The sequence below is a fragment of the Podarcis filfolensis genome (assembly GCF_964270895.1).
Source record: "Podarcis filfolensis genome assembly, chromosome: 8".
NCBI classification, from domain to species: Eukaryota; Metazoa; Chordata; class Lepidosauria; order Squamata; family Lacertidae; genus Podarcis; species Podarcis filfolensis.
Genome location: NC_139611.1, coordinates 85,482,681 through 85,494,749, shown reverse-complemented (window position 1 = coordinate 85,494,749; position 12,069 = coordinate 85,482,681). Strand labels below are relative to the sequence as shown.

Genomic DNA, 12,069 nt, shown 5'->3' with positions numbered 1-12,069 from the left:
TTAGGCATCATTTCGCAAAATGTTGAATCCTGTCTTCTCCTGTGGAAACAGGAGTTGTTGTGGGACGCAACTCATTTTATATATGCAAAAATTAATAAGTGTTTTTAACGGGGCTGTTTTTTGGAAAGTGTGGCTTGGCACTTCCATTTCTAAGGAAAAGAAGCGCGTGTGACACAAAACGAAGAGCAGGACACACCCTAGAAAGAAAAACAAAACCTTTTATTGCTCGTACCGTACAAATCCAAGGGCAGCAGAGGGAAGGAGAAGAGGGAGGCACCGCGGAGACGCCCAAGAAAGGCCCCTCTCGCCTGGCACGCCTCCCCACAAAAGATGCTCCAGAGGACTTGCCTCTCAAGCGGAACTTATTTTACAAACTGAGTGGGTGAGCTCGGGGTGGGTGGGGAGCCAGAGCCTGCCCCCCCCCGTCCCCTCCGGGCAAAGAGAAGTGCCATCGCAGTCGCCTTCCAGCGCTGGAGAGAGAAATCGCAGATAAAAACACAGCACAGCAGCGGAAGGCAGGCGGTCCCAACTAAAGCCGCTGAAGAGGGTCAATATTAAGTTAATAAACCTCAACTATCACAACTACGGAAACTAAGTGGAAAAAAACCCTTTATTAACCCCCCTCGTCAAAGACTGTGTGTGTGTGGTGTGTGTGTGTGTGTGTAACACCCCTCCCTCTATATCCAGGACCACCCCCCCCCCGAATTCCATAGAACATACATCGCACGGGATCGGAAAAGTCCTGTAAGGTTATAGTCGCGATCCAAATATGGTTTCCTTGAGGGGAAAAAAGCTTCTGAAGTCATATTATAAAACCTTTAAGCACCTAAATGGAGATTTCTAAGGCTGCCGGCGCTTTGGAGTCAGACGAGTGTCAAAGGCCTGCATTGAAATGAAAGGCCGAGTGGAGGGGGGGGGTCAGAGGAGGCCAAAGCGGGCAGAAGGGCTCAGCAGCCCCCCACCAAACCCCCCTCCAAGCTTGTGGGGAGGCATCACCATTGCCATTCCCCCCTCCGCCGCCCAACGATTCAGAGCGGCCGAGCCTCTTCCAAGCTTGTGTCCACGTGGCATCAGCAAGCTGGGCTTGCCAAGGCAGGGATGGCACAGCAGCGAGGCAGGGGCACCCTGGAGAGTCACTGTGGGGGCCCACAGCCGTCCTACCCCCACCCCCAGTTGTGAGCTCAGGCAGCCTGCTGCCTGTCAACCCAGCAGGGGGACCCAGTTCCCTTCCCAGTGCTGGGTGGTGAAGATTCGCACCCGCTGCAGGTGAGGAATGGAAAGGGGGGGCCACGGTGGGAAGGGGCCAGGCCCCCAAGGCTCTTCAGAGAGGCTGATGGCCGCTGAGCCCATTGTGGGCTGAGGTTCTGCCTTCCCCTCTGCTCCAGGCCCACAGAAACTAAAGGCAGCAAAAGTCACATTTTGGGGGAGGGCGTGGCTGGCCTGAGCCCAGGGAGAAAGGATGAGAAGTGCCGTGGAGGGTGTCCCTCCCCCAGAGCCACCCACCTTTTGCGCCAGGTGAGTTTACATTCAACCGTATGCAATAGGAGGGGGAGAGCAGGCTGGGACCCCCCCCCAGCGATGGAAAGGCAGCCCTCTCCCCTCTGCGCATTGCCCCCACAGCAGGCATGAGGTAATGACGGGGGTCCCGGCCAAGATCGCCAGGACCTTGGGCCAAAAGCCCCCCAGGAATGTTTCCCGTTGAAGCAGGGGGCAGGAGGGGAGAGGAGGTTAAGGCTTGGAGAACTGGGGCTTGACCCCAGAAAGGCACCTCTGCTGTGGTGGAGGAATGCGGAGGGCCGGCCCCCCACCCCACCACCGTGGGCAATGAACCGGCAGGCTGCACGCTCCTTGCGGACCCCCGTCCTGGCACAGCAAAAGCAGCTCTGCCCACGTGGGTCAGGAGACCTCCCCCTGCCCGGGCTGGGACTCCGCAGCTGCCCACCTGGGCAGGAGGGCGCAGAGCTGGCGTGGGGCAGCCGGGGGAAGCCTAAGTGCGGCCAGGAGAGCTTGACCTGCATGGAGCCTAGGTCGCTGCAAGGTCACAAGGGGGCTTTGCAATGGCGGTCTGGGCGTGCTGCCTCAGCCAAGCCCCCCAACCCCAGTTCTGCTCTACTGGCCTTGGTCTACAGTGGCCAAAGCACAACGGGAGCCGTCTCATTCTCCCCAAAAACCCAGCTCTTTCGATGCTGCACCAAAGGAGGTCAAGTCAGGCCATGGGGGGGGGGGCAAGGGACCATTCTGGAGGGAGGTCTCAGCTCCTGCCCCCCAATGCCACCCCCCTCACAAGCCGCCCCTTCCCCAGCCAGGCTCCTGGAAACACTGCCCTCTTTTTGAGCCCCTTTCTCTGCAGATTCTCCCCCCACAATGCCATTTGGTTCAAAGGAGCTCGAGAGAACAAGGGCTGCTCTCTCGGCCCCCCCGGGCACTGTGGTGCCCCTGCTCTGTTCCTTGCATTTCCAGAAAGGGGTAAGCAAAGGGTTCCCAACATTCCCGCCTTACGGTAGCTAAGCGAACCCAAAGCACCTAAGGGGCAACTGCCTCACCCATCTCCTGCAAAAACGAAAACACATTTGGTGGTGGTGGTGTTTGAATCCCCGCTAAAAAGCTCATTATAGAAAGGGGTGCAGTGGGCTTAGCATCAGTGAGGGAGGTGGGAACACCCAGTCTTTCACCCTGACCACCTTCCCCTCCCTGGATATTCTGCAGTACTTTGGGGGGGGGGGGCAGAAAAGCCTTGCCCCAGCCGAGGGAGAAGCAGACTTGAAGAAGCAGAACCCGATGCACACAGACTCAGGCACCAGGCAGTCCACGGGCCCTTTGCCCAGGGGCCACCAAGACCTCCCCTTGTCTGGAAGCAAAAGGAGTTCTTACTGCAACATCCCCGTCACTCCATGCATCCCCACGGGGGGGGGGGGGCAGTCCTCTCCTTGGCCAAGGCGGTGGTGGTCTTGGCAAAGGAGCCTGGGCCTTGCTTCTGCTCTCCAGGCGGGCGCTGCCGCCGCAGCAGGCAAATGTCTCTGCCACCGGACCTCTGCCCCGCCGAGAACAAGGCAGCAGACTTAAGAGAGGGAGATGGAGAGATCTTGCCCAGGTAACCCCAAACGAAGCCGTTGGGGAGGGGGGTGAGAGATCCGTCTGCACAAGCAGACACCCAGGGGCGCAGGCTCTCATGCCCAAACGGCAGTGCCAGCCCTCGGTTGCTTTAGCCCACATGCCTGTTGGGAGGGAGGGAGGGCACTAACAGTTGTGCCAGGACAAGCGCAGAAGGCCAAGCTGCCCCTGGACCAGCCATGAAAAGGACGGGGGGAGAGGCTTGCTGGGGGCTGGAGGAGCTAGGAATCGCCCAGGGCCCAATCCCTCCTTCACTCTCCAGGGCTCCAGGCAGGCCAACGCTTTGCCCGCAGTCAAAGAGGTAGCAGCCATTGCTCAAGCCACACCGCCAGCGTTGAGGTGCAGCAAGGGAGGCTCCCCCAACCAGGGAGGGAAACCCCGGGAGACTCCATGACCCTCCGAGGAGCCTGGGCTTCCTTTGGCCGCCCCCACCATGCAGCACTCCTTGCCCCACAGGAGGATGACCAGGCTGGGGTGGAAGAGGAGGGCGGTGGCACCAGGGGTGAGCACCCACCTTGCCCTCCTCTAAAGGCTGCCCAAGTAGCAGTGGCACCCCCTGCACACATCCCGAGAAGAGCACCCAGGAACTCTGCACAGCTGCTTTCCAACGCTCAGAAAGGTGTGCCCCCCATCTTCCCCCCCCCCACTACTAGTCAGAACCGTTGGTGACCCAGTCTGTCTCCACTGCACAAAGCCTGGCTTGACGGGCCCAGTATTCACGCCTCCCCCTGCAGCCATCCGGCAAAGGGGGGGGTGCAGCTCCCCCCAAGAGAAAATGTGTCTCTGCAGCACACGCTCCGTGTCAGTTTGCCCTTTGGGAGTCCCCAGGCTCTCCTGTCTCTCTTCCTCCAGTGACCCCCCCACACCTGGCTTCACCAACGTCCTGGCAGGGTGGGGTTGGGGGAGACGCACTTTCTCCTGCCCTGGCAGCTTTCCAAGCAAACATCCGAAAACAGCCCCCCCGTTAGGGCAGGGCGCAGATCCTTGAAAGTCGAGGAAAGCCTTCCCCAAGTCCATCTGCGCTGAAAACTCGACAACAGGTGGGGGAGCGGCTGCGGTGGCTCCTGTGGTCCAAGCGGATTCCTGGTGGGGGAGGCTGCTTGCCCAGCCCCCCGATTTGGGGCGCTGCAGGGCCAGTGAGATGGGGGGCACCCTCCCCCTGCAGAGTGTCCTGGCGTCCTGCAAGCCCCGCCGTCGCTCTGGCGGGGGCACTGTAGGGGGAGTGCCGCTGCCCCCCTATTCCCGGATGCTGGCCGAGTAGGAGAACTGGGGGAAGTGGGTCCGCTGGTCGGCCTCTAGCGAGTCCAAGGTGTCGTCTGTGGGGGGAGAAGGAGGGGAGAGTCAGGTCAAAGGAGGCGGAAAGCTGCTCATCGCCTGGGGTGCAAGCAGATTCAAAGCAACAACTCCCCCACACCCCCAGCGCTGCAAAAGGGGGAATCGAACCCTCAGCCCATGGCTGCCGGTTGGACTAGATGAGCCCTGGGGTGCCCAGGATTCTGTCACTCACATCGGTCAGGAGGGGTGATGGTGATGGACTGTGCTGTGAACTCGTCGTCAAAGTACCGGGTGTCGATCTCAGATGTCACCTGCGGCTTGAAGGGTGGGATGAGCTGGGGAGAAAAAGGGGGCCAAGCTCGCTTTGTGGTCCTGGTGCCACCCTGACCCCCCCTCACTCCCCCAGGCAGCTTGAGGGGCAGCTGAGGAGGCTCCCCTCCCCACACAACCTGAGTGGCTGGGGGTCAGGGGAATGAGCACTGTGTCTTCACGTCAGAGGCCCCCTGTGCCACCCTCTCTCCTTACCATTTTCTGAACCACGTCCTGCCAGTTGATGGCGGCAAAGAAGCGGTGCTCCATCACCTCCCGGGCGTCGTTGGGGCCACCCCCCAACCTGTGGGCACAACAAAGGGGTCCTGTAACAACAGTACCTGGGGGGGCACGAGATTTCCAGCGGGGGTCCCTGTACCTGGGTGCCAGCACGAGGAGCAGTGGGGGGACAATTTTCTCTCGCTGCCCCACAGCCTTGGCATTATTCTGCGCCGGCCAAGTGCCCACTGGATGTTTTGGACGGCAACTCCCATCAGCCCCCTGGGCAGACGGCCGCAGAATACTGGTGGGCTTTGTCGTCCAAAGAATCTGCTAAGAAGCAGGTTGGCCTGACTCTTTCCAAGCCTCCTTTCTCCCGGAGTATAGTGCCTCCCCCCCAAAACACCACCCCAGTCAGACCCTCCTCGCTTGTCACAAAAGAACTATGTGGCCAAAACCACAGTTTATTTCCCCTGATGTGCAGTGCCCCACAACCCTGGGAAGTGGAATTTGGGGTTCACTGCACTTCTCCATATCCCTTCTGGGGAAGGCTTCCAGGGCAGCTTACACAATAAAATTTCATGATGATAACAATAGCAATAGCCAAGCCACTCCGGGCGGCCTCCAAAGTATTTATGTAAAAACATAGTAAACGTAAAGGTAAAGGGACCCCTGACCATTAGGTCCAGTCGTGACTGACTCTGGGGTTGCGGCACTCATCTCGCTTTCTTGGCCGAGGGAGCCGGCGTACAGCTTTCGGGTCATGTGGCCAGCATGTGGCGAACCAGAGTAGCGCAGGGAAACGCCGTTTACCTTCCCGCCGGAGTGGTACCTATTTATCTACTTGCACTTTGACGTGCTTTCGAACTGCTAGGTTGGCAGGAGCAGGGACCAAGCAACGGGAGCTCACCCCGTCACGGGGATTCGAACCGCCGACCTTCTGATCAGCAAGCCCTAGGCTCAGTGGTTTAACCCACAGCGCCACCTGCGTTCCTATAAACATAATAATCCATTAAACCTTAAAAAGTTTCCGTGTACAATGCTGCCTTCAGATGTCTTCTAAAAGTCAAACAGTTGCTTATTTCCTTGACATCTGACAGGGTGTTGCACAGGGCGGGTGCCACCACCGAAGCAGGCCCCGTAACTTCGCTTCTCGCATTTAGGGAACTGCCAGAAGACCCTTGGAGCTGGACCTCAGTGTCCGGGCTGAACGATGGGGGTGGAGATGCTGAGGTCATTTTGGTAATCCCAACTACGAAACTAACCAACTCTGCTTGAGTTATCCCTGTGCTAAAATCTGCTCTGCTACGTTGACTCCATGGCAGCATGACAGCTGCCCCACCCCTGCCAGGCAGCCTCTTCCACACACACGCAACGAAAAGCCCACCTCTGCTTGGGGTCCTTCTTGAGCAGCCCGGCCAGCAGGGCCTTGGCCTCGGGGCTGAGCGTGCGAGGGAAGCGGATCTCCTCCATGAGGATGAGCTCAAAGAGGCGCTCATGGTCTTGGTTGTAGAAGGGCAGGCGCCCACACATCATCTCGTACATGACCACGCCCAGCCCCCACCAGTCCACGGCACGCCCATAGTCATTGTCCTCCAGCACCTGGGGGGGGGGGGGCAGGGAGGAGAGAAAAGCAGGGGCGGCTCAGCCAGGATGTGGAGGGGAGCAGGTCGGGTCAATCTAGGTGGCCCTTCCTTCCTTCTAATTGGTTTTCACATATTACATTACAATACAGATGTAGGAAAGCCAACACCATTTCTTCCCCATCCCCCCATACATTTATATTTCCTCAAACCATCATATTACTTTTCTCCCTCCTCCCACTTCGCCCCCACTCAATTTCCTCCACATTTTACAATTTACACTAATCTTTGCATTCTACAATCTTCTCAAATTATCTATATATTCTTATTATCTTTCCTTACTAATTTTTCTTCCATCCAGTGCTTCACATTTTAATCTAGGCATGTTACTGTATCTTTTTTTGAGCAATATTTTGCCATATATTCATCAAAACATTTCCACTCCTTTTTTAAATTTTTGATTCGACTGATTTCTTATTATTGCAGTTAAAAAGTAAAGGGACCTCTGACCATTAGGTCCAGTCATGGCCGACTCTGGGGTTGCGGCGCTCATCTCGCTTTACTGGCCGAGGGAGCCGGCGTACAGGTCATGTGGCCAGCATGACTAAGCCGCTTCTGGCGAACCAGAGCAGTACACGGAAATGCCGTTTACCTTCCCGCCAGAGCAGTACCTATTTATCTACTTGCACTTTGAGGTGCTTTCAAACTGCTAGGTTGGCAGGAGCAGAGAGCGAGCAACAGGAGCTCACCCTGTTGTGGGGATTTGAACCGCCAACCTTTTGATCGGCAAGTCCTAGGCTCTGTGGTATAACCCACAGCGCCACCTGTGTCCCATTATAGCAGTTAATTTTGCCACAATTAAATATTCATTTAGTTTACAAATCCATTCCTCCTTTGTGGGTATAGTTTGTGACTTGCATCTAGGTGGCCCTTCCCTGGCAGCCATGAAGGGGGCAGAAACAGCTACCGCAATCAGGAGACAGGCCAACCAGCCCCTCCCCCACCATCTCAGCCCTCGGTTTCCCCGGCCGTTTGGGCCGCTGGCCTTCCCCAGGCAAGAGCCCCCCCCCCCCGATACCTCAGGGGCCAAGTACTCCGGCGTCCCGCAGAAGGTCTTCATGGTGGCGCCGTCACTGATGCCCTCCTTGCACAGCCCAAAGTCCGTGATCTTTATGTGCCCGTCCTTGTCCAGCATGAGGTTCTCCAGCTGCAAGAGGCGCAAAGGTGAGTCAGGGGCGAGGCGGGGTGGGAAAGATCCTGCTCAGATGGGTCCCCAGGAGGTGGGCGGCGGGAATGACGCGCTGGGAACAGCCAGAAGCAGCAGCAGACACGCTGGACCTCAAGGGCAGAGGGCCGCCAGCAGGAGAAATCATGCATTTCATTCCTTACACCTATAGGCTGACCCAGAAACTAGGGAGCCAACGTCCCCACTTGGGTCTGGAGCTGCTGCAATCGTACGCCAGAAGATTCCTGAACTGCACAGGGTTGGACTGGGTGGCCCCACTCTATGATTCTAAAGCAGATGTGGCCAAGCTCACAACTGGTCACATCCTATTTGGACTCCTAGCGTGCCTCCAGGCTGTGTGGACAGAGTCTTTGTGCTGCCCTGGCTCCCAGTGTGACTCCCAGTCTTCAAAGGGCTGCTCCATCACTGTACACCACTTGAAGGGCCCAGGAGGGCATGATCCTGCTTGCCCATTGGTGGAGGCCAGGGGCTACAGTGGCCTTGAGTCTGGGATTGCCTTGCTCAGAATGCCCACCTGCTGGCTCCTTCCCCGTGGAAAGCCCTCAGTCCTTCCCTGGAGGTTTTTAAGCAGAGCTTGGGTGGCCATCTGCCTTGGATGCTTTAGTTGAGATTCCTGCATTGAAGGGGGTTGGACTAGAGGACCTTCGGGGTCCCTTCCAGCTCTACGATTCTACAATCCCCACACCAGGAGAAGGGTTTTGCTTTCAAGCCTGCTGGTGCTCTTTCCCAAATTCATTCTTCTGGCATTCTAACTATTTCATTGCATTCTGCTTCGAGGGCATTTGAGACTCCATTGGTGGTTAAGAATGCTGGACTCGGATTGGGGAGAGCAGGGTTCAAATTTCTGCCTGGCCATGAAGCTCACTGCGCGTCCCTTGGGTGGGACAAAAAAGCAGCAACTGGTAACTTTGAAGGAGAATTTTAGTTTTAAAAGTACCATGTGCCACCTCCTCCTCCTACAGACCCTTCCCTCCCTACCCAGCTCAATGCTGCAGGCAAAGGCAAAACCTCTTATGGAAAAGGGAGCCCTATACAGCTCCCACCTCTCTCCATAAGAAGGCAGGATCTGCTTCTCACTTGAGCGCCTTCTGCGGAGGCCAGACCAGGTGTTCTGCGCGGGATTACCTTGATGTCACGATAGACGACGTCCCGGGAGTGCAGGTACTCCAAGGCGGAAACAATTTCAGCCCCGTAGAAACGAGCACGGTCCTCCGTGAAGACTCGCTCCCTCGAAAGGTGGAAAAACAGCTGGACGGGGAGGGAATTGAATTTTATTATTTCGGCCACAGACCAGTTCCAGCCCACATACAATATCAAGGAAGTCATAAAGCACGATAGGAATACATTTGAATTTGCAATTAGGTATAACAGGGACAAGACAGATATAGCAACAGTTAAAAAATATATAAATTAAAATTTAGTCACTAAGATATAAGCTAAAATTATCCTTTAAATCATTATGATAGCATAGCTTGTTGTTGGGGAGGGAAGAGGGACATCCGGAAGGTGAGCAGCAGGAAGAATGAAGGGCGGCAGCCAACAACGGCGATTCTCTGGGGACCCCAGGGCCACGGGTGCGACTGTGCTCAGCCACGTAGCTCCTGTCAGAGCGCGACTGTGTCCCTCTCCCCCCCCCCCAAAGCAGACACTGACCTCCCCTCCGTTGGCATACTCCATGACGAAGCAGAGGCGGTCGTTGGTCTGGAAGGCGTACTTCAGCGCCTGGAAAAGGGAGTTCATAGAGTCAGCAACCTCCTATTATTATTATTATTAAACTTTAGGTGCAGAAGAAGCAGCAGCAAACACCCAGCCCCTCTCACTGAGCCTTCCCAGGCAGCCGCTGCTGACAGGTCTTGTTTGTGTGCTTCCCAAGACACAGGAAAGGAATATGGGACCATCACAGCCCATGCACTTCTAAATTGTGCAGTTTTAACTGTACGCAGGTGACAACCACCTTGCTGAAATCCTGCAAGATAAATGCATGCAAGGTGTTGTTGTTGTTGTTTAGTCGTTTAGTCGTGTCCGACTCTTCGTGACCCCATGGACCAGAGCACGCCAGGCACTTCTGTCCTCCACTGCCTCCCGCAGTTTAGTCAGACTCATGTTTGTAGCTTCGAAGACACTATCCAACCATCTTGTCCTCTGTCGTCCCCTTCTCCTTGTGCCCTCCATCTTTCCCAACATCAGGGTCTTTTCCAGGGAGTCTTCTCTTCTCATGAGGTGGCCAAAGTATTGGAGCCTCAGCTTCACGATCTGTCCTTCCAGTGAGCACTCAGGGCTGATTTCCTTAAGAATGGATAGGTTTGATCTTCTTGCAGTCCATGGGACTCTCAAGAGTCTCCTCCAGCACCATAATTCAAAAGCATCAATTCTTCGACGATCAGCCTTCTTGCATGCAAGGTAGAGAGCTTTTAAACTCACTGCCGATGCAGCGGCGAGGCTCTGGCAATCGCAGCGAGCCTCTTCAAGCCCAGCTGGTCCCCTCAACACCTCACTATCTGTGAGGTTTTTTTGGGGGGGTGTCTAACCTTGGCACTCACCCCCAATCGCCCAGAAATCCCGGTAACGGTCGTCTCTTAAGCGGATGACACGCACCACGTCGCCATTTTCCCTTTGCAAGCAAACTGGAAGCCCGTCTCCTACTCTTTTCAAGCCGTCTAGGTTAGTGCCCTCACTGCTTCCATAGATCTGTACAGCAATGTCATTGTGACACTGGCACTATTATTTTCAATCCCTTTCCTAAAGATCCCTAGCATGGAATTTGTCGTTTTCACAGCCACCATGCACTGGGTCGGCCTCTTGAGCTCTGGGGTACAACCCCAAAGTCTGGCTCCTGGCCTGACACTTCCAGTTCACAGCCCCTTCGCCGGTCTATCATACGAGGAACCAAGTCTCTGTTCTTTCTCTCCTCTGGTCCCACAAGCAGCCACCCGCAGAGACAGAGAATCTCGCAGGGCATCGGAGGACGCCTGGCGCCCATTCCGTCCCACACGTTCCCGAATGCGTACGTACCGTGAGAAAGGGATGCCTCGTGTTCTGCAGGACTCTGCTCTCTGTGACGGTGTGGGCCACCTCATCCTTCAAAAGACAGGGAAGAAAGCATCGTCACCCGAAACGGCCCCATCATGACATGAGCAAGTGATAGCCCTAAACAGCCTTGGCCCAGTATATCTGAAGGAGCATCTCCACCCCCATCATCCAGCCCGGACACTGAGGTCCAGCTCCGAAGGCCTTCTGGCGGTTCCCTCCCTGCGAGAAGTGAGGTTACAGGGAACCAGGCAGAGGGCCTTCTCGGTGGTGGCGCCTGACCTGTGGAACGCCCTCCCATCAGATGTCAAGGAAATAAACAACTATCTGACTTTTAGAAGACATCTGAAGGCAGTCCTGTTTGGGGAAGTTTTTAATGTTTGAAGTTTTATTCTGTTTTTAGTGTTCTGTTGGGAGCTGCCCAGAGTGGCTGGGGAAACTCAGTCAAATGGGTGGGGCATAAATTATTTATTTATTTACTTATTATTATTATTATTATTATTATTATTATTATTATTATTATTCCCAGGGGGAACCAAAGCAACACCCCCACCCAGCACTGCTCCTCTTTGTGGGGCTGCACAGAGACCTCCCTCTTTGGAAGTGTGTTGGGGGGGATTGGTGTATCTCTAATGATTCCCAGCATGACCATTTATTCATTTCTGCCTCCCTCCCTCCCTGTCTCTCTCATTTCTTCTGCCCCTTGCTCAGTCACCCACAGGCTACTAGGGCTCTGCACAGCCCCAGTGGGAATCCGACTGGCATTTCATGCCATGTGGACTTCTGATGATTGACGTGTGGCCTATATGCCCGGATACAAATCCCGCCTCCCCACAACCCGGGTCTCCGCCCCCCACGTCAAAGTCACTCCGCAGCCTGCCTCCCCCGCTTGGCCCCGTACCTTGGCAATGATGACTTCCTTGCGCAGGATCTTCATGGCGTAGTAGCGCCCCGTGGCTTTTTCCCGCACAAGGATGACCTTCCCGAAAGTGCCCTTCCCAAGGAGCTTCAGGTAGTCAAAGTCATTCATGGTCTTTTAACAAGGAGAAACACAAGGCTGGGTTGTAAATAAGACCTGCACAGTTTAGAAGGTCTGAACATTTTGAGACTTGCATGAGGACAAATCAAGAGAGAGAGTTTCATTACAACTTGGGTTGACTTCATAGATTTCATGAGTACAGAATTCTTATTGCATGGCTGACATAACTTTCCTAATCACCCCCACACCCACCTCTTTGGTGAACCAGGCTCACCTGTGGAAAAACAACAGCATCTCTTCTATCAATAGGTGGTGCCATC

General features: G+C 55.4%; 1 protein-coding gene across 1 annotated transcript in view; it reads right to left on the bottom strand.

Moving 5' to 3' along the window:
- Nucleotides 1–200: 200 nt before the first annotated feature.
- Nucleotides 201–12,069, bottom strand: part of AKT2 (AKT serine/threonine kinase 2) — a 30,500-nt gene continuing 18,631 nt past the window's right edge. The window contains exons 6-14 of the mRNA XM_083627523.1: nt 11,672–11,803; nt 10,756–10,821; nt 9,397–9,465; nt 8,869–8,991; nt 7,576–7,704; nt 6,302–6,516; nt 4,912–4,999; nt 4,619–4,721; nt 201–4,427 (exon numbers count right to left, since the gene is read on the bottom strand). Coding sequence (XP_083483649.1) covers nt 4,348–4,427; nt 4,619–4,721; nt 4,912–4,999; nt 6,302–6,516; nt 7,576–7,704; nt 8,869–8,991; nt 9,397–9,465; nt 10,756–10,821; nt 11,672–11,803 — 1,005 coding nt within the window. The 3' untranslated portion in view covers nt 201–4,347. The remainder of the gene's footprint in view (nt 4,428–4,618; nt 4,722–4,911; nt 5,000–6,301; nt 6,517–7,575; nt 7,705–8,868; nt 8,992–9,396; nt 9,466–10,755; nt 10,822–11,671; nt 11,804–12,069) is intronic.